The sequence below is a fragment of the Martes martes genome, assembly GCF_963455335.1.
Source record: "Martes martes genome assembly, chromosome: 5".
Classification (NCBI taxonomy): Eukaryota; Metazoa; Chordata; class Mammalia; order Carnivora; family Mustelidae; genus Martes; species Martes martes.
Window position 1 is genome coordinate 52,460,935 of NC_137892.1, and position 22,668 is coordinate 52,483,602.

Consider the following 22,668-nt stretch of genomic DNA (forward strand, 5'->3'; position numbering starts at 1 on the left):
CTCCAAATAGATTATAAACGTCTCACAAGCACAAGCATTTTCTTTTCCGGTGCGATAGCATTTAGCATGTTTCTATTGAAAAAATACTCCCATTACCACATCTACAAGAGTAACTTTGATTCATCTAGTAAGGTGAATCAAGATTTCTAATGTGCTAATGATCAAGCCCAAAACTAATTAAATTGTTTTCTCCTGATATTATTTTAGAAGTTTGTTCTAAAGTCTAAATGTGCAAAAGATTATGAAGATTAGCTAAAGATAAGAGGTATGGGAAAAATTAATGGTGTGGTCAAAAGGGAAATACTATGTTAAAAAGCAGGAGGGGAAAAGACAAATAAGGAAACATGGACTAATATGACCATGCAAATGTACTGTAGATGTTACCAGGTAAACTACATCACGTGACATTAAGAGGTAGGTAAGGAGTCAATCATTTGCTATCTGTGTGTCATCAATGTACTTTATGTAGGGATGGTAAACATTAGGGTACCTGCCTCATCAGGGCTCAACTGAGTGACTGCCTGGAGAGTTAGACTGGGATTTATCTGGGATAGCAAGGAGCTCTAGCCACCATTTTGGCTGGTCTGTGCCTCTGCCAAACTAGTTGCTAAACATTTTGACCATCATCCCTGGTCACATTCAAATAACTATAATTAAATATCTATGTCAAGGAATGGAAGAGGAGGTTGCTGAGTGTCAAAATAATTTTAATAGAAAAATATAGATGGCCTTAAGCTAATGTGAATCAAAACCAGTAAATAACTTGGTGAATGGAATTAGGATTTATAAGATTCAATAAAGTGGAGGAATAGGAATAAATAACAATTCTGACTGGTGGAAATTTGTTGGGTAACATAAAGGGGATGATGCTGGGTATAAAAGGAAGTTACACAATTGAAAAATTAGGACTGAATTATTACTGAATGGCTAAAATACAGTAAAAATTCTAGGAGGAGGCATCAAATCCTAAAAGTGGACCACGAAGATGTGTATTCTAATATTATCCTTTTATAAAGGAGAAGGATAAAGAGTAGACACTAAATGATTTCACTGAGTCTCCCAATTGATGGTTGATCTGGGCCATAAATAGAAGCTTCATGACATTTAGTTTTCTTTTCACTACATTATTTTATCATGGTGTCATCTGCAACTGTAAAGAACTATATAAAATTGATAAGTGCTTATAAAAAAGAACAGAGTAGGTAAGATGGACTTGTCAATACTCTAATTAGTGTAAGGTACTGACAAGCTGAGCTAAACCACGATAAGAGAATGCAGTATGATTTCAGATGAAAACTACAAACTATAACTGAAAACTTTTTAAAAGATGCATGAGGAATTCTTTAAAAAAATCACTAAACCTTTAAACTATTGTAATACATACACCCAATGTTTAAAAAAAAAAAAGAAAAGCTATATAAACTGCATTGGTTCAAAAGGAGAACAACAAAAAAATAGTTTTAATCTATTTCCCAACATAAAGGAAGAATTTACTAGTACTGAGACTTAGATTTTGGGGATGGATTATTGAAAGTGGTTTGGAAATTCAGAATGAGGTTTCAGAACAGGATAGCCAATCATGTGTTTGGATGATTAAATTAAATATTTTCCAGAGGAAGAACACAGACTTATGCATTTTTAAGATCTTCCCTATATTGTGAAAGTATAAATGTTATAGATTGTTTAACTGCCTCAGAGCTAAGTGACATTTACAGTCCATTAAATTCTAGCTTGGCGCCTCAGAACAACATCATGAGTTCATGTTATGGGTCTATGCCACAAGAAAACAATGTTTTAATGAGTAACTATGAGTGATTCAAGTAATTCACCCTCTCAAATTAAATTTAAGACAGAATACTATTATTACAAATTCTGTAACACAAGCACATTTTTATGTCCATTACTCCAGAAATATACCTGTAATAATGATCCTGGCAAAAGCTGCAAATCCACTGTCATCCTTCCCCTTCACAATCTGTGCTCCCCCTTGAGGGTCTGTGAGAAACACATAGAAGAATTCCTCCCCCTCAGGCTCATCATCATCCAAAATCTGAACCAATAATTTACGTTCTCTTTCTCCATCTACAAACGTAAGGATAAGAGTTTGTTCTTCAAAATCTTCTTCTTCAGTAGCCCACGTTAGGTTGGAAATTCCATAGGTATCATGAAAGGGCAAAGCATTTGGTTCCTTCTGAGCAGATCTTTCACCAAAAGTTTTAACTGTTATAGTGACATTGCCAGTAGACCCACCAGTTCTTCGAATAAAAATTTCTGCAGCATTAAATGTACCATTTTTCACCTCTTCTTCAACATAAACAATAGGTGGCCCAAGACTAAAGATTCCATGGATGGAAACATTTGCAGTCACAGTGCCCACATCAGGCTTCTCAACCCAGGCAGATGTATCAGGAACAGTGACAAGTTTCTCAGGGATGGCAGATACACCTGCCGCCTCAGTAATAACGGCAGTCATTTCACTGGGCTGTGGAACAGCCGTTATCTTGGTTGTGTCAGGGTATGTGGTTGAGAAGTCAGTTTCTGCAGGAATGAGAGCCGTGTTAACTGCTACAGCCACAGTTGTCTTAGGGAAAGAAACATCCATTCCTGCCGGGTCATCATTATCCAATATTGTGATCAATGCCACACTAAAATCTAGATTGAGGCGTGGTCTCCAACTGGCATCAAGCTTTTGTAATCCTTTCATTTCTACTGAAGTTAGATTAATGTAAAAAATTTCTTCTTCCTCGGGAAGCTGGTCATTAATAATGATTATTTCAAAATCCACCTCAGGTTGGAATTTTTGAAAAAGCAATTCCCCATTCTGAACAGGCTCAAAGTCTTCCACAGGCTTTGCACTTCCTGCGGCTGTCTGATAGGAAACTTTAACAAGATCACCATGGAAGCCAAACAGTCTTTGGACATATAATCTGATCATCTGTGTATCCTCTGACACCACGACATTTCTAGAACTAGGAGAAAATTGAAAGACTCCCATTGGTTCAATTTCAGCAAAGGTGAAACCTGATCTGGAAAAAACAAAAACAAAAACAAACAAACATGAAAGAACTGATAAAAAAAATAGGAATACCATTGTAGAGATTCTTTTTCAAATATTTAAAGTGCTTCTCAGAGGGCATCTTAAGGATGGCATGCCCTTTAAAAGTTCCCAAAACCCTACTTACATTATCAATGAATACACTAGAACACATGAAATGTAAGAACGGAAGCTGGGGGACAAGCCTCACACGTTGGAGCACATTTAAGAACTTCTAGGTCTCTGGTCTGTTTCTCCAGTTTATACCAGAGAATCTCTCTGAAGAATCTAAAATATCGGGCTTTCTCTTAGGATCAGTACACAGGGAGCCAAAAATTTAAGATCTGTGGATGTCAGCCAGATTTCTTATCTACTAAATAGAAACCGTTGTCCCTATTTGGTGTAAAATCCTTGCTTCTTCCAGGTGGCCAGTAATGAAACTATTATCTCACATAATTGTTGCTAAAATTTTACATACAAATTTGAAGAAACATCCATGATTGAATGATTTATCCTTAGCTTTTCACTATGGAGTTTTGTTGGGAGTTAATAGCTTTGCCAGAGCTAACGCAGGTGGCCCATCAACAGAATTCAGGCCACAGACATACTTTCTTTCACTGACAGGTTGTTTTTGCTTTTTTTTAAAAATGTTCTTAATGTTCCTTAATCCTTTAGGGAGGACACCCCAAAGCCATCACTCTCTATTGTCAAGTACCCATCACTCAACACATAGCACAGTGATTAAGAGTTCAGACAGTAGAAGGCAACCTGGATTCAAATCATGGTCCCAACCTTATTAGCTGTATGGGTCAATTATATATCTGTGAGTCCTTTCTTCATCTAATGGGACTATTAATAGTATCCATGCCATAGGGCTATTGGGAAGAGTAATAGTAAACATATACATACATACTAAATACATATAAACACATATAACACACATATACACATATAAATTATATATGTACATATGAATATTTTATATAGACATAAAATTTATTTTATATATATGCGTGTGTGTGTGTGTATATATATATATATATAAATATAATTTTTTTAAAAGATTTTATTTATTTATTTGAGAGAGAGACAGTGAGAGAGAGCATGAGAGGGGAGAAAGTCAGAGGGAGAAGCAGACTCTCCAAGGAGCAGGGAGCCTGATGTGGGACTCGATCCCAGGACTCTGGGATCATGACCTGAGCCGTAGGCAGTCTCTTAACCAACTGAGCCACCCAGGTGCCCCTATATAAATATAATTTAAAAGCAATGCCTGGTCTAGGGTAAGCACTACAAAACTGTTAACTGTTGCTGTTGTTAAAGGCATTTAAATTTGTTACCCAGCAATACATTATGTGGCCAAACATTTTTTAATTGGCATATGTATAATCTAAAACTATATTTGATTTGTCAATCAATATCTCATACAACTAAACATATATACAAACATACTTGAACATACACTGGTGTTGCCTGCACTCTTCCCCTATTTTCCAAGTAAGTAAATGAAGAACAGAAAGATCAAGTAACTTTCCCAAAGTCACACAGCAAGTAAGTAGCAGAGCCAGGACTAAATCCATGACTCTACCTCTAAGGTCTTCCCTCTGCTGTTTTGATCAAGCCCATTCCAGGTATGAGAAAAGTAAATTGCTTTTGTCTGGGACAAAATAGATATGGCAGATATTTATCTGCAAATATACTGATTTAAATTGAATTAAATTAAATTAAACTCAAAAGAGCCATTGGTACAAGTCACATTGTAACCCTGGTATAATGTTGATTCTTACTCTTAATCCCTTGAGAAAATTAGGTGTGCTTCAGCAGATGCTTAGAAAGACAGACTCCTTTAATAATAGGTGACTTTGCTATCACAATTGGAGATGCTATTCCAGATTTACATGGAGACCAACACAACTGAGAGAGAGGTCAAAGAGAACACTCTTCATAGAAAGCAGTGGGTGGTGGTTCTACGAAAGTTGGCCTCCCTCCTCTGTGGCATCTTTGGCATACAGGCCACATGTAGCTCTGACACTAAAACCGTTCTTGCTGCTGCTTCAGGGAAAGCAATCCTTGTGTCTTCTTCTGTTTCAACTGATAAATTCCCAATTATTTCCCAGAGACTGTGTTGGTTGAGAATCAAGCCAATCTTACCGAAGTCGAGCCCCACCAGGGGCACTGCTCTGTACTCCCGAGAGATGAAGAACAAAGGCCTCTGGCTGACCAGGACTGGGAAATGTCCATAGCAAGATTCCTTTCCTTTGTTCTCCATGGGAAAATGAAAGGCTCCCTGAACAGGAATAGGAGAAGGAAAGCAGGGTATTATTTCTGAGTTCTTACATTGGGATTCAACTCTTAAAGATGTAGTAAAATAGAGTCTTTTCCAGAATTCTGTGACTGTCTACAAAAGGTAACACATTCAAAAAGTTGGGGAGAGAGGTATGTGAACTGAAAGAAAGGTCCCTACACCAAAATTTTGCCTTAACTCCCTGTCTCTTCTATGGAGTAGAGGTCATGTCATCTAACATGTACATGTCACTGACCCTCCCAGAGCTAACGGGATAATAAAAACACAAAGGAGATGAAGCCACAGCTGCTCCATCATCAGAAATATTCAGGTGAACACATAAATGAACACAAAGGTATGCCTTTTTTATTATTATTGTACAGGCCACATTAGGTTTTTAGAACTACTTTTAACAAACTCCTACTATATCAACAGAGTAATCAGCTTAGTGATCGCTATGTCCAGGTGACATATGAAGTTTTTAATTTGACTGAATAAAGTTTCTCATTTTTACCAAGTAGACTGTGGAACTCTGATCGCTAAAATATGGGAGGACTGTATTAGGAACCAAAGAGTTCATTATCCAAAGTAAGGACAAGTGACGAAAATTAGTGGCCAATCACACATCTATCTCTACGTTCTACAGGGAAGACCTTAGCAAAGCAACAACTCACCTAGTTTTGGGGTCATGTTGCCAACAACAATGAATTCAGGGATTTCTAACCCAGGAGCATATCCAGCCACCCAGGCAACCATGAGAGAGCCATACGTGCCTCTCCTAGAAATCACAACTTGGCTTGTTCCCACAGTCATGTCCATGAGCGGAAAAGCAGTAGATTCAAATCCAACCTGAGGAAAAACATGCTTAGAATATTTTATTTCTCCCTAAAGTTTCCTGTTTTCTGAAGAGTGGGTTAAAAGTCAACTTTCTCTTTATTTACATAACATACATTCTTGTTTTAAAATATATTCAATTAGAGGAGCAAAATGGCAGAGGAGTAGAAGACCTGAATTTCATCTGCTCCCAGGAATTCAGCTAGTTATCAAACCATTCTGAATACCTACAAACTCAACAGGAGACTGAAGAAAAGAATAGCAGCAATTCTATAAACAGAAAAGCAACCACTTTCTGGAAGGTAGGATGTGCGGAGAAGTGAATCTGAGGCGATATACGAGAAGTTAGACTGCAAGGGGGAGGGGCCTGCTTCCCAGCAAGCGATAGAGCAGTGGAGCACAAAATCAGAACTTTTTGAAGTCTGCTCTGCTGAGGGATGTTGTTCCAGTGGCTAAGCGGGGGGTGGAACCCTTGCTGGGACAGTGTGGTCTCAGGACCCTCGGGGTCACAGAAAGACCAGGAGTACCTGAGTGTGGCAGAGCCCCCAGGTATTGGAGCAGGGAAACTGGCTGCAGAGACGTTGCTGAGGAGTGGGCTCTCAGCTTGGGTTTCCCATAAATCATGATCCAAGGCATATTCAGTCCACTACTCTTCTAGCAGGGACCAAACAAGTGGCAGTTCCAGGGAGACTCCCCTTCCTCCCCCAGGAGGAGCGGGACAGGAGCACACCACAGGAATCTGCTGTGTTTGGAAACCCCAAAAGGGGTCGTATACCGGAGACAGAAACGTTCAGTCACAGTCCAAGTGAGAATCGAGTGCGGCCAGAGACCTGGAACAGAGGAGTGATTGACTGCTTTTCTCTGAGGGGCCACTGAGGAGTGGGGCTCTGAGCTCTCAGCTCCTCTGGGGCCAAAGATTGGGAGGCCTCCATTTTCATTCCTGTCCTCCAAAGCTGTACGAAAATCTTTCAGGAAACAAAAGCTACCAAGAGCGAACCTCAGAATACTTAGCCTGGCCCCTGGCAAGGGCAGTGCAATTCTGCCTTGGACAAAGACATTTGAGAATCACTTCAACAGGCCTCTCCCCTAGAAGATCAGCAAGAACATCCTGCCAAGACCAAGTTCACCAATCAATGAGAACTGCAAAACTTCAGAGCTATGGGAATACAGTACATAGAATTCATGGTTTTTTTCAAAAGATACTTTAGTCTCTCAAAGTTAATTTTTAAAAATTTTTTTATTAAAAAAAGTTTTTTTCTTCTCTCCTTTTTCAAGCAACATCTTACCAATTCCTTTTTAGAAATCTTTTGTAATTTTCATTTTTAGAGTCACATTCTATACCTTCATTGTATTTAACCTTATTTTTTGTATATATATAAATTTTTCATTCTTTAAAATTTGGGGATACAGTTTCTTCTAACAGACCAAAATATACCCTAAAACTATTGTATGGCTTTATTCTAGTCTCCTGCCTGATCACATTCTCTCTTTTTTTTTTCCTAAATTTTTTTTCTTTCCTTTTTCAACCAACTTCTTATCAATTCCTTTCTTAAAATCTTTTTTAATTTTCATCTTTAGTCATATTCCATCCCTTCATTGTATTTACCCTTATTTGTGTGTGTGTGTGGGTGTGTGGGTGTGTGTGTATTTTTTTTCTTTTTTTCTTTCTTTAAAATTTTGGGAGGCAGTTTCTTATAACAGAACAAAATACACCCAAAATCTAAGTGTGTGACTCTATTCTATTCATTAGCTTGATAATATTTTTTTTTTCCCTTTCCTTCTATTCCCCCCAATTTCAGGTGTCTTCTGTTTCTTTAGTGTATATTTTTCTGGGGTCGTTATTACCCTCTTAGCATTTCATTCTCTCATTCATCTATTCTTCCCTATATAAAATGAGAAAATGGAAAAACTCACCTCAAAAAAAAATATATATATAAGAATGAGAGGCAGAACCAACTGCCAGGGACCCAATCAATAAGAACATTAGTAAGATGTCAGAACTAGAGTTCAGAATGACGATTATAAAGATACTACCTGGGCTTGCAAAAAGCATAGAAGACACTAGAGAATCCTTTTCTGGAGAAATAAAAAAACTAAAATATAACCAAATCAAAATCAAAAAGTCTATTAATGAGATGCAACCGAAAATGGAGGCTCTAACTGCTAGGATTAATGAGGCAGAAAAGTGAATTAGTGAGATAGAAGACCAAATGATGGAGAATAAAGAAGCTGAGACAAAGAGAGATAAACAACTACTGGACCATGAGGGGAGAATTCGAGAGATAAGTGATACCTTAAAACAAAACAATATTAGAATAATTGGGATCTCAGAAGAAGAGAGAGAGGGGGCAGAAGGTAAATAGGAACAAATTATAGTAGAGAACTTCCCTAATTTGGGGAAGGAAACAGGCATCAAAATCGAGGAGGCATAGAGAACCCATCTCAAAATCAAGAAATATAGGTCAACACCCCATCATCTAATAGTAAAACTTACAAGTCTCAGAGAAAAAGAGAAAATCCTGAAAGTAGCTCAGGACAAGAGGCCTGTAACATACAACAGTAGAAACATTAGATTGGCATCAGACCTATCCACAGAGACTTGGCAGGCCAGAAAGAACTGGCATGATATATGCAGAGTACTAAACGAGAAAAATATGCAGCCAAGAATATTATCTCCAGCTATGTTGTCACTTAAAATATAAGGAGCAATAAAAAGCTTTCAGGACAAACAAAAACTAAAAGAACTGCAAACACTAAACCAGCCCTACAGGAAATACTGAAAGGGGTCCTCTAAGCAAAGATAGAGCCTAAAAGTAACAGACCAGAAAGGAATAGAGACAATATACAGTAACAGTCACCTTATAGGCAATACAATGGCACTAAATTCATATCTTTCAATAGTTACCCTGAATGTAAATGGGCTAAATGCCCCAAAGAAAAGGCACAGGGTATCAGAATGGGTTAAAAAACAAGACCCATTGATATGCTGTCTATAAGAAACTCATTTTAGACCCAAAGACACCTCCAGACTGAAAGTGAGGGGGTGAAAAACAATTGCCATGCTAATGGACATCAAAAGAAAGCTGGGGTGGCAATCCTTATATCAGATCAATTAGATTTTAAGCCAAAGACTATAATAAGAAGGACATGATGTCATACTTAAAGGGTCTATCCAAAAAGAAGGTCTAACAATTTTGAATACCTGTGCCCCTAACATGGGGGCAGCTAATTATATAAGCCAATTAAGAACAAAATCAAAGAAACACATCAACAATAATACAGTAATAGTAGGGGACTTTAACAGCCCCCTCCCTGAAGTGGACAGATCATCTAAGCAAAAGATGAACAAGGAAATAAAGGCATCAAATGATACTCTGGACCAGATGGACATCACAGATATATTCAGAACATTCCATCCCAAAGCAAGAGAATACACATTCTTCTCTAGTGTACATGGAACGTTCTCCAGAATAGATCACATCCTGGGTCACAAATCAGGTCTCAACTGGTACCAAAAGACTGGGATGATTCCCTGCATATCTTCGGACCACAGTGCTTTGAAACTTGAACTCAATCACTAGAGGAAAGTTGGAAAGAACTCAAATACATGGAGGCTGAAGAGCATCGTACTAAAGAATGAATGGGTCAACCAGGAAATTAAAGAAGAATTGAAAAAAGTCATGGAAACAAATGAAATGAAAACACAACTGTTCAAAATCTTTAGGACACAGCAAAGATGGTCCTGAGAGGAAAGTATATAGCAATACAAGCCTTTCTCACGAAACAAGGAAGGTCTCAAATACAAAACCTAACCCTACACCTAAAGGAGTGGGAGAAAGAAGAAAAAATGAAGCCTAAACCCAACAGGAGAAGAGAAACAATAAAGATCAGAGCAGAAATCAAAAGAACAGTAGAACAGACCAATGAAACCAGGAGCTGGTTCTTTGAAAGAATCAATAAGATTGATAAACCCATGGCCAGACTTATCAAAAAGAAACAATAAAGGACACAAATTAATAAAGTCATGAATGAACATGGACAGTTCATAACCAACATCAAGGAAGTACAAATAATTATAAGAACATATTATGAGCAACTATATGTCAGCAAATTTGACAAGCTGGAAGAAATGGATGCATTCCTAGAAATGTTTAAACTACCAAAACTGAAACAGGAAGAAATAGAAAACCTGAACAGACCCATAATCTATAAGGAAATTGAAGCAGTCATCAAAAATCTCCCAAGAAAAAAGAGCCCAGGGCCATTTGGCTTCCCAGGGGAATTCTACCAAACATTTAAAGAAGAATAAATACTCTATTCTTCTGAAACTGTTCCAAAAAATAGAAATGGAAGGAAAACTTCCAAACTCATTTTATAAGGCCAGCATTACCTTGATCCCCAAACCAGACAAAGACACCATCAAAAAGGAGAATTACAGACCAATATCCCTCATGAACAAGGATATAAAAATTCTTACCAAAATACTAGCCAAAAGGCTCCAACTACATTAAAAGGATTATTCACCATAACCAAATGGGATTTATTCCTGGGCTGCAAGCATCTGACAAAGTACAGCATCTTTTCTTGATTAAAACTCTTCACAGTGTAGTGATAGAGGGCACATACCTCAATATCATAAAACCTATCTATGAAAAACCCACAACGAATATCACTCTCAATGGGGAAAAACTAAGAGCTTTTCCCCTAGGGTTAGGAACGCATCAGAGATGTCCCCTATCACCAGTGCCATTCAACATAGTACTATAAATCTTAATCTCAGCAATCAGACAACAACAACAACAAAAAAAATAAAGGGCATCTGAATTGGCAAAAAAGAAATCAAACTCTCACTCTTTATATGGAAAAGCCAAAAGACTCCACCCCAAAATTGCTAGAACTCATACAGGAATTCAGTAAAGTGTCAGGATATAAAATCAATGCACAGAAATCAGTTGCATTTCTATATACCAACAAGATAGAAGAAAGAGAAATTAAGGAGTCAATCCCATTTACAATTGCACCCAAAACCATAAGATACCTAGAAATAAATCTGACCAAAGAGGCAAAGAATCTGTACTCAGAAAACAATAGAATACTCATGAAAAAAATTTAGGAAGACACAAAGGAATGGAAAAGTGTTCCATGCTCATGGAATGGAAGAGCAAATATTGTGAAAATGTCTATACTACCTAGAGCAATCTACACATTTAACGCAGTCCCTATCAAAATACCATCAACTTTTTTCAAAGAAATGGAACAAATAATACTAAATTTTGTATGGAACCAGAAAAGACCCCGAATAGCCAGAGGAATGTTGAAAAAGAAAACCACAGCTGGTGGCATCACAATTCCAGACTTCAAGCTCAATTACAATGCTGTAATCATCAAGACAGTGTGGTATTGGTTAGGGCGCCTGGTTGGCTCAGTTGGTTAAGTGTCTGCCTTTGACTGAAGTCATGAATCTGGAGTCCAATGATCAAGTCTCACCTCAGGCTCCCTGCTCAGTGGGGAGTCTGCTTCTCCCTCTGTTCCTCTCCCCTCTCGTGCTTTCTAGCTCTCTCTCAAATAAATAAAATCTTAAAAAAAAAAAAAAAAAAAAGACAGTATGGTACTGGCACAAAAACAGACACATAAATCAATGGAACAGAATAGAGAGCCCAGAAAAGAACTCTCAACTGTATGGTCAACTAATCTTCGACAAAGCAGGAAAGAATGTCCAATGGAAAAAAAGACAGTCTCCTCAACAAATGGTGTTGGGAAAATTGGACAGACACATGCAGAAGAATGAAACTGGACCATTTCCTTATACCACACACAAAAATAGACTCGAAATGGATGAAAGACCTCAATGTGAGACAGAAATCCATCTATATCCTTGAGGAGAACACAGGCAGCAACCTCTTCAACTTCAGCTGCAGCAACTTCTTCCTAGAAACATTGCCAAAGGCAAGGGAACTTCTGAGACTTCATCAAGATCAAAAGCTTTTGCACAGCAAAGGAGACAGTCAACAAAACCAAAAGACAACAGACAAAATGGGAGAAGATATTCACAAGTGACATATCAGATAAAGGGCTAATATCCAAAATCTATAAAGAACTTATCCAACTCAACACCCAGGGAACAAAGAATCCAATCAAGAAATGGGCAGAAGACATGAATAGACATTTCTGCAAGGAAGACATCCAGATGGCCAAAAGACACATGAAAAAGTGCTCCACATCACTTGGCAGCAAGAAAACACAAATCAAAACCACAATGAGATACCACCTCAGTCCAGTCAGAATGGCTAAAATAAACAAGTCAGGAAATGACAGATGTTGGCAAGGATGCAAAGAAAGGGGAACCCTCCTACACTGTTGGTGGGAATGCAAGCTGGTGCAGCTACTCTGGAAAACAATATGGAGGTCCCTCAAAAAGTTGAAAATAAAGCTACCCTATGACCCAGCAATTGCACTACTGGGTATTTACACCAAAGATACAAATGTAGTGATCTGAAGGAGCATGTCACACCAATGTTCATAGCATCAATGTCCACAATAGCCAAACTATGGAAAGAGCCTAGATGTCCATCAACAGATGAATGGATAAAGAAAATGTGGTATATATACACAATAGAATATTATACAGCCATCAAAAAATTGAAATCCTGCCATTTGCAACCATGTGGATGGAACTAGAGGGTATTATGCTACACAAAAGAGAAAGACAATTATCAAATGATCTCACTGATAGGAGGAATTGGAGAAACAAGACAGAGGATCATAGAGGAAGGAAGGGAAAAAATGAAACAAGATGAATCCAGACAGGGAGACAAACCTATGAGACTTTAAATCTCGGGAAACAAACTGAGGGCTACTGGATTGGAGGGGGGTGAAGGATGGGGTGGCTGGGTAATGGACATTGGGGAGAGTATGTGCCATGGTGAGTGCTATGAATTGTGTAAGACTGATGAATCACAGACCTATACCCCTTGAAACAAATAATATGTTAATTTTAAAAAATTTTTAAAAGGACATATAAACTGTGGGGACAAGAAGCATATGTCTCTGTTCATCTTGGACCTTCAGCATTCAGCCCATTTTTTGAAACATGGTAAAAAGGAAGTAGATATTTATAAATCTGAAAATTAATTGGTAATACATTATCAGCATATGAGATGGTTCTGGTTTAGCTGCCAATTCCTCCTTACTATGTCTCTTCATGTAAAACGGTTCTGGAATGATTAAAGGACTAAGGTTGCTATTCAAAAAATAAAATAATAAAATAAAATACATTCAATTGAAGAGTAATATGCTTAAGAAATGACATCTGAGACTTGGAAATTTCTTTTATTTTATAATTCTAATTATAGTTTATAGCTTTTTTTAAAAATCAAAATGGAATACTGTGAATTTATAATATCCAAAAGAGATTAAATGTAATCATGGTTTTATGAAAGCAAAAGATTAAAAACTGCATTTTAATATGACTTGTTTGTGGATTTTTGTAGAACCTGGTTTATCTAGAACTGAAATCTGACATCTTTCTAAGATATAATAATAAATTCTTCATTTTTAAAATGAGTATCACGAAGTAGATTTTCTATTAAGGTTCTTTTCAGCCCTTCAATTCAATTTAAAAAAAAAATTTTTTTTTTGAGGATCAGAAACATCCAAATATTTTTTTAAAATAAGCATCTTTTTCATTCATATCAAGTAAGATTTTGTTTTAAGGGCAAACTTCTCAGGGAACCCCAGGATTTAAAAGTGACTTATAAATGAAGTAAGTTCCAGCCAGTGAGTAAAAATAAAAATAGATTCCTGGCTTCACACTGTGATTTGAATAACTCAGTTTACCTCTTTTGGTCCTAAAATCTTTAAATCGGGATACCATATGATTGACAGTTCTATATTAAGACTCAGTCTCCTTATTTTTTTTTAACTTTTTTTTTTTTTTTGAGAGGGAGAGAAGAGAAGGTGGGGCGGTGAGGGGAGAGAATCCCAAGCAGTTTCCACGCCTGACAAAGAGCCCAACATGGTATCAAATCCCACAACTCTGAGATCATGACCTGAGCTGAAACCAAGAGTTAGATGCTTAACTGACTGAGTCACACAGGTACCCCTTATCCTCCCCATTTTAAACTGGAATGGGAAGTAACAGAAAAGTGTGAGAAGGTGCCCCAGGATAGCTTTTAGAGCTACAGAAAAGAAAAAGAAAAGAAAAACAAAAATGAAAGTTGAATCTGACACCAGCCTAGATTCCCTATTACAGTGAGGCTTTTGCTTAGCAATTGTCAAAACCTTTGTCAAAAATCTAAGATAAAAAAACAAAACAAAACAAAAAAAACCTAAGATGATGCTTTGCAAGTGTCCTAACCACCTATCTCACACACACACACACACAGACACAAATACTGGTAAGGAGTACGGAGGATACACCAAGGACAGGAATATATCCTGACTGGCCCCAAACTTGCCCTTCGAGGTGACACATGTTGCGACCATGTGCATGAACAAGGAGTAGGAAATATTTTGCTATGCCAAATGAACGGTTCATGTTGAAAGGAATCTTTTTTTATAACAACCTGTGAGCAAAAAGATGACAACAAAATTTCAAAGAATTATTAAGTTCTATTCCTCCATTCCCTCTTGAACAGATGAGGTGCAGGAGAAAGAAAACTCACTATTCTTCTCAGTCATTTTTAATGCTGATGGATTCCATTTAGGAGATAAAGCAAATTTGTTCCCTATGGAGAAGCAGCCCACAAGGGAGTTTCTGAAAAGCATGCCCTTAGTGGACAGAGACCCTGTTACACAAGCTTCTGGCCAGACCCGGCTATCAATTGTGTAGAACATGTCCACATACTGGACTAGGCCTGCCTTAACCAAGCTGAAGGAGCTCCCACCTGAAGGAACAGGATGCAATGTCATCTCCTCATGGTCTCAAAAATACACACATTGTCATGAGCCAAAGACAACAGCCTTGTCTTGCTCCTATATTGACAGAACTGGCCTACATAGAAAGTAAAGCCCTCAAGTTATTCTTTGCTCTCCTGTGAACTTATGAAGTGATTCAGAAACAATCTTTCCCACATTGAACTCTAGTGGAAGATTCTAATATTTAGGGGCAACCATTTGACAGCATCTCTTCACTAGCATTTATCTCCATCAACACAGACTTGTGATAAAAAGAGCCCCCAAAACGAAAGACAAATAATTACAATGTTAGTAAATGAAAAAGTCTGGAATATTAACTGATGTTTTGTTCTAATTTTAATTATTTAGTATAAAATGCTTCAATATTAAATATTCAATAAAAATAACCTAAAAAACCTGGAAATTTTTATTCTAAGTGACCATAATTTTAAAAATTCTTACATTCAAATCCTATGGGACACAAAATTTCTAAATATCCAAAAGGGAAAATGTCAAAACTTAGCAAGTTATTTTCATATAATGTATTCATAATGTCTATTTTAATATTGATTTAAAACAGTAATTTTGAGAAATTTCATGTCTGAGAATCTTTGGTCCTGCCTGTGAATGCTGCCCCCTAGTGGTTCCTGGGTGGTTCCACACCCAGGACCAATTACCTGAGAATTGGCGGCTTTCTCAGGGACAGGAAGGATAGCCAATTTCGCTTCCTGGAGAATTTTTGGCATGCCGTAGAAACGTCCACTGACGAGCATCGCAGTCACCAGTTGCAAGGTGAAATTAGAGCCCAGGGATAGGAAGACCTATAAACAAACAAGATCAATGACTGTTTTAGTAGCAAAAATTAATTTTCAGAGAAAAATACTGACATTTGACATGAGTCATTAGCACACTGCCTTAGGATCCTTTTGTACAGTTTCATCAATATATGCCTCTCCCTGCTCCCCCCCCACCCCAGGTTATAAAACAAATCACCAGTATGAAGACTCCGGGGTGATGAGTGATAGAGTGTAAATACACAAATTTGCCAATTCTCCATGTGCACCCAAATGACCTCAAGAACGGTAAGAATTGCAGGAGTAGGGTTAGTAATAGAATGAATCATGTACCACAGGAATGGAAGCACTCACTGGGGAACAGTCAGTTCCTAAAAGCAGCAAAACTCACTTTCTTCCTCTTCATTAAGGAATAACTAATACTCCAGTGAAATTTACTCAAAATGGATAATGATTTAGGTGTACCGATTACTTGAGCATTTTGGATAAATAAAAATTACTAATGAAATGTATTAGATTACCAATTTTTAAAGTTTTCAAATCTAATAAATAAGGGAAACTCTGAATTTAAAAATTAATGTTACTCTATTTTTTTTTGAAATTTATAAAACATTTTCCCGATAGGAACATTGTTATTGATAATGGATAAGCCCCCATGTTATCCCATAACGTAGAATAATACTAAAAACTCTACACATCTTTATTGAATATAAAAATAACTACTTTTGTGGAGTCTGTTCTTCTTTTAAATATAATATACTTAAACATACACCATAGCCCTCCAAACATACACAATATGTACCCTAGTAGTTTCAAATGTTATAGAACATGAGGATAACAGATGTTTCATTCATTCAATCAATCTTCATTTTTTCAAAGTGATATTCACTGAACATGACTCACAGATCAAGTGCTAAGGAAACAGAAATAAATCACTGTCCTCACTTAAAGCATGTGCCTCCCATCTCCCCTCTAGAGGCATGCCCTTCCCCCAAACAGTTCACTGGCTGGGCTGCTAAGGTGTGACATGGGCATAAATCAAGGGTAGGATTTTTTCAGTGGTTCCCTTTCCCCCTCACACTCTGGATATAATGCATTGCTCTTTGAAGATTGGAATACTAGAAGGAGAAAATATGCATATAACTTTTGGGCCCCCAGAACTTAACTGCTAATCGCCTTCTGTTGACCAGAAGCCTTACCGATAACATGAACAGTCAATTAATACATATTTTATAAGTTTTTATATATTATATATGTTTTTATATATTATTACTGTATTCTTATGATAAAGCCAGAGAAAAGAGAAAAATAACTTTCTTAAAGTTATTAAGAAAGTCTTAAGGAAGGAAAATTACATTTGCAGTGCCGTACTGCATTTGCTGACACAAATCTGCATATAAGTGTACCTGCACAGTTCAACCCTTGTTGCTCAAATGTCAACTGTATATCATTCAGTATTTACAGGGAAATGAAAAGAGGACTAGCATTCCTCAAAATGTACCAGGTGCCACCTATTACAAGATACAATCTAAGAGTAGGCAGATCAAGAGAGTTAGTCCATGTAATATAGATCACATATTTTGGTTCTCCTATGTGTAGTGTGAGAATAGTTTTATCCTATCTATGTTGCTTAGTAAAATAACAGAGTAATCAGATCTTCACTGAAGCATGTCTTACTGTCAAATGAAATATCACTATAAAATAATATAAAAGCTAAAGAATGTCTTCTGGTGTTCATTAACAGATAAAAACTTGAATGCATTTAGAAGGTAATGTTACATAGATATGGATGGGAAAATATTTAAAGGTACATAATTCAAGCATGCTGTATTTTTTTAAAAAACTCTTCTAATTTGTAAATGAGACTTAACACAATCATATTTTGGTTAAGTCAATCTACCTCTCCTTTCCCCAGTTTTGCAGTCTTTATTCCAGTCTTGAAAATTTTTGGAAATAGGAAATGGAGGTTAGAAATTAATTAACAGGGCACTGAGTCAATATCCCAAAGAATACAGGGATGTATAAGTGCCTGCTACCATTTAGACAAAAATATGTTATCTCCAAATAGGAATATGCTTAATATACTTAATTCATTAATAATCTGCAAATGTATCATCCAATAATTATTACACATTTCTATGATGACATTTAAATATCTCAATAAGATTGCAGGCTGATCATGAGATAAGCAAGTGCTCTCTTGAAGGAGTGATATTGGAATGATCAGGAAATGGAAGAAATGCTACAAACCTGACTCCTCACTGGCACCATGTCCACTCTATATCGGGCCCCATCTTTGACCACCAGTTGCCTCTCCACATTTTCAGGAACAACTGGCTGCTCCTTTTGGTCAGATGAGATTCTAAATCCAACAACAACATCTCCAAATGTTCCAGCAAGCCGTGTTACATTAATTTGGATGAATCTACTAAGGTTCTGCCCAATAAAGATTGACTGGTAATCTGAATACAGAGCAAATACTCCATGTGGGTCATCATTTGCAGAAACGGAGAACCGTGTGATGCATTTTTCTGGAGCCAGTTCTGCTCCTCCCCCTACAGAAACAAGTCGGATTACATAATCTTCTTCTATCTCAGGTATATCATCGGGGAGCAAATGAACATCAAAGCTCACTTCACTCTCTCCATCAGCAATAGTGAAAAATCCTTTTGTAGAAAGAAAGTCTCCTGAAATATCAAACTCACTGCTTATTTCCCAGTAAACCTAAAATAAAAGGAAAAAAAAAAAAACCAAAGGTATGTAATTCAGTATATTGAATCAAAATTCCTTATGTTTTTCTCTATAATACACAAAAAATAAATTTTAATTGTGCCTCATTATATTCAAAGCCAGATGCCCCAAATAGTCAGTTTAGAAAGTATAGACAAATGACACTAGCACTGTGAAAGTATATGAACTCTTTTGGGCTTATGTCTACAATTTGTTGGACAAGATTACAAAATCTCATTTCACCTATTTCTCAAATAGTAACATGATTTGAAGAGATAAAGTGAAGCAAAGTTAACTCTAGAATGGCAGTTCCACAAATACATTTGAAAGGTCTGACTATATATTTGATAGGTATCTGAACCACGGGTAATACTTGAAGGTAAAAAGTGAGTAGTCTGTTGCTTTATAATGAAATTTGTTTTTGTTTGCTTTTAACAACAAGATTTCAAGAATTTAAAAATTATTTCCCAAGAATATTTAGACTCCTAACCATAAAATTTCCACTGAAGAAGTATCAGTTAATCTCCAATACAGGAAAAGAGTTAAATCCATAAAGAAATTTTGCAAAGTATGTTCTGCTAGCAAACAAACAACCTTGGTCTGTTAGATAGATATCCCAATGATTTACAAGAGTATCTCCAGACATTCTATGTCAATATACATGCAAATGCAACCTCTTAAAAGTCAGTTGGTAAATGAAAAAAAACTATACTGAGAAAAAAAGTCCTGAAGAATATATTAAGCAATTTACAAAAAAACATTGAGGGACTTAAATAGGTAAGTTAAATGTTATAGCAAACAAGAAAATAAAAAATAGTTCAGTCATACTCTTCATGATTAAGTGTGAGGAAGATCATTTCAGTCTAAGTGTAGTTGGATTTAGAAAGACAGCGAGAGAGGTTCATGTTGGCTAGAGAACCCAAAGGTGCTGAAATGAACCTTCTCAACTTGTGTGAAACTCATGTCACTTCCAAAACTTATACCAGAACACACAGTTTCTCTGTTCTTCACAGCTACATTTGTTAGGCAAACTGTTACACTACTTAAAAAGTCAAATGAAAAATGATACCGTAAGTTCTCCAAAAATGCCCTTGACTCTTTTGACAAAAAAAGTAATGATCAGGGGCCCTTCCAGAGCTGACGGCTCTGAATAGGTCTTCTCAGATAAAGACTCAGGAGCAAACTGAACAACCCCATTTGGATCACCAAACTTCTGTATCTAAAAATAGAAAGACAACAGAGTGAATACCATAATATAACAACTACAGATGAAATTACAGAATCCAACATATCAATATACAGAAAAGGTGAAAAAATGAAAGAACCATAGGAATAATACTTAAATATAATTTGCCTAGAAACTTGATTTTTCAAAAGCTTCTTTAGTACACTGTCATCTAAAACAAGTAGGTTCTTATTCTCTAACAATAATGGGAGTAAGTGTCTAGAAAACTTTAATTTGTAGGGTCTCAAAAGGATATTACTTCAAGCCTGAATTTGACTTGATTTGCCTCATATTTGCTTTACTTAACCAGGGCTAATTATTTAGTCAAACACTAGTCTACTTGTAGTTGTGAAAGTATTTTGTAGATGTAATTACTATTTATAATCAGTTGACTGATGTGTAGTATAATCAGTTGACTGATTGACTTTGATTAAGTCAAAGAGATTACCCTTGATACTGTGAGTGGGTCTCATCCAATCAGTTGAAGGCCTTAAGAGCAAACACTAAAGGTTTCCCAGAGAAAAAGGAATTTGGCCTCAAGACTGCAATTCAGGAATTCTGCTTGAGTTTCCAGTCTGCCAGCCTATCCCACAAAATTCAAACTCATCATCTCAACCGTAAGTCTTTTTCTGAGCTTCCTGCCTACTAGCCTGCTCTATAGATTTTGGACTTGTCAACCTTCACAAACACATGAGCCAATTTTTTTTTAAAGATTTTATTTATTTATTTGACAGAGAGCACACAGTGAGCGAGGGAACAGAAGCAGGAGGAGTGGGAGAGGGAGAAGCAGGCTTCCCGCTAAGCAGGTAGCTCGATGTGGGGCTCGATCCCAGGAGCCTGGGATCATGACCTGAGCCTATGGCAGACACTTAACAACTGAGCCACCTGGGCGCCCTGACATGAGCCAATTTTTAAAATAAAAATTTCTTTCTTTCTTTCTTTCTCTCTCTCTCTCTGTTTTTCTGGAGAAATCTGACTGATAGAGACCCGAGACTAGAGAATTTTCCAAACTTAAAAAAAAGAGCACCTCTCTACATTGTTTTCATATCCTGGTCCTCAGCAATTTTTACCCCTGTTAGACTGAATCGTTCATTCATTCAGATTTGATCCAAAACATCATTGTGCTAATTAAACAAATACTATTCTACCTTCCAACAATCTAATTAGTGATTGACTTAATAACTTTCATGGCAAAGGTATCTGACGTATGGGACGATATAACAAATAGCTTCTGTCTGAAAGTGCAAAAATATTCACAAAACACCAAATTTTCTGAGTGAAATTAAGTATTTATCACTATATGAGAGCCCTTTATAAACTAATTACCAATAATCAAGCTATGTAATAAACTAATATAATAACAAAGAAGTCTGGCCCATAGGAATTATTAGGACTTCATTTGGCTTTATAACTTTGAATTAATCATAAGCTCATGGAGTTTCAACAAATGTAAAATGCATTTTCTCATAAATCCATTACTCCAAAATTTTGTGGGAAAAATAAAGTCAGACTTACTGTTAATGTAATATCTTTAGCTCTGGAGTCTAATTTAGCTTCTCCCTTCACAAGTTCAAGTTTAATAATGAATATCTCTTCAACTTCAATGTCTTCATGAGGATAGACTGTCAGAGTGATGGTTCTCACACCACCTTCTCCATCCCCAAAATAGAAGGATCCACTCACTGGGTCTGCAATGTCTCTGTTCTGTGGTGGTAAGGCTTCCTGAGAATTGGGTCCTAAAATCACCCAGTTCACCTGCAGAGTGTTTGTGTTTTTAATAGAGATGATCAATTTTATTTCACTTGTATCTATCTATTTATTTAAGATTTTTAAAAAAGTAATCTGTACACCCAAACTGGGGCTCAAACTCACAACCACAAGATCAAGAGTTGCATGTTCTACTGACTGAGCCAGCCGGGTGCCCCAGACAGAAACAATTTTAAACAAAGAATTACTTTGTAGGATATGTAGTACTAGAAAAAAAAAATTACATATCTTATATACATGTATATATATATGAAAATTATTCTAGGATAGCTCCAGATATCTTTTTAAGATAGCTCCTCATATCTTTTTAAAAATACTAATATTTGCAAATATAAACTACATACTAACAGAATATGAGTTTTCATAGATAATAAAGAAAAATATGAATACCTGATCACTGGTCATCACCACAGAAAAATAAGTACCCATTTTAAATGTACATATTTAGATATGTATATTTATATTGTAATATAATATATATATTAGAGAAATATAAACTTTAAGAAATGAGTACAACACTGTCTTGCTGTATGCACAGTCTCTGTTAATCAAAACCTATTTGAATAAGACAATAAAACCACATGAAAAATCTGCTGGGTGTGCAATCTCTTCTAAATATACATAAATAAATTTCTGGTATAAAATGAACATACATTTTCATAAACCGTTATAAGAAACAAAATTGTATAATAAATGCATTTTTAAGTATTTCTATAATATAAAATTACATACTTTTCATATCTACATGGAAAGAACATTGGGACTTTGTCTTTGCTTCTTTTATCTTTCACTAGCACTGGGCATAGCTGATCACTTCCTTTTCCTTGAAACACAGCGTCCCGTCTTCCATGGCCTCCATGATACATATCTTCCCCTTTGCTTTTACATCTCAATTTTCTATGCTGGCTCTCCTTCCTCAGATCGTTCAATGCTTGTAGCCCAGGACTTCCGGCTGTATTCTTCACATTCCTATCTACACTCCTTCAGCCACGTGGTTTCAAATGCCTCCACATGCGTCAGCAGCCTCTGACCTCCCTACAGCCCATACTCACACACCCCCTGCCTGCTTGACCCTCTACTGGGACGGCCAATGGCAATCTCAAATGAA

The 22,668-nt window shown here is 36.6% G+C and overlaps 1 protein-coding gene across 1 annotated transcript in view; it reads right to left on the reverse strand.

The window, feature by feature from the left end:
• ADGRV1 (adhesion G protein-coupled receptor V1) overlaps positions 1–22,668 on the reverse strand; it is a gene marked incomplete at its 5' end in the record, with an annotated part of 491,204 nt that overhangs the window by 317,712 nt on the left and 150,824 nt on the right. Inside the window, 7 exons of the mRNA XM_080804325.1 lie at positions 1,918–3,026; positions 5,183–5,318; positions 5,990–6,164; positions 15,722–15,865; positions 18,089–18,562; positions 19,638–19,787; positions 21,309–21,548. Of these exons, the coding sequence (XP_080660451.1) occupies positions 1,918–3,026; positions 5,183–5,318; positions 5,990–6,164; positions 15,722–15,865; positions 18,089–18,562; positions 19,638–19,787; positions 21,309–21,548 (2,428 nt within the window). The remainder of the gene's footprint in view (positions 1–1,917; positions 3,027–5,182; positions 5,319–5,989; positions 6,165–15,721; positions 15,866–18,088; positions 18,563–19,637; positions 19,788–21,308; positions 21,549–22,668) is intronic.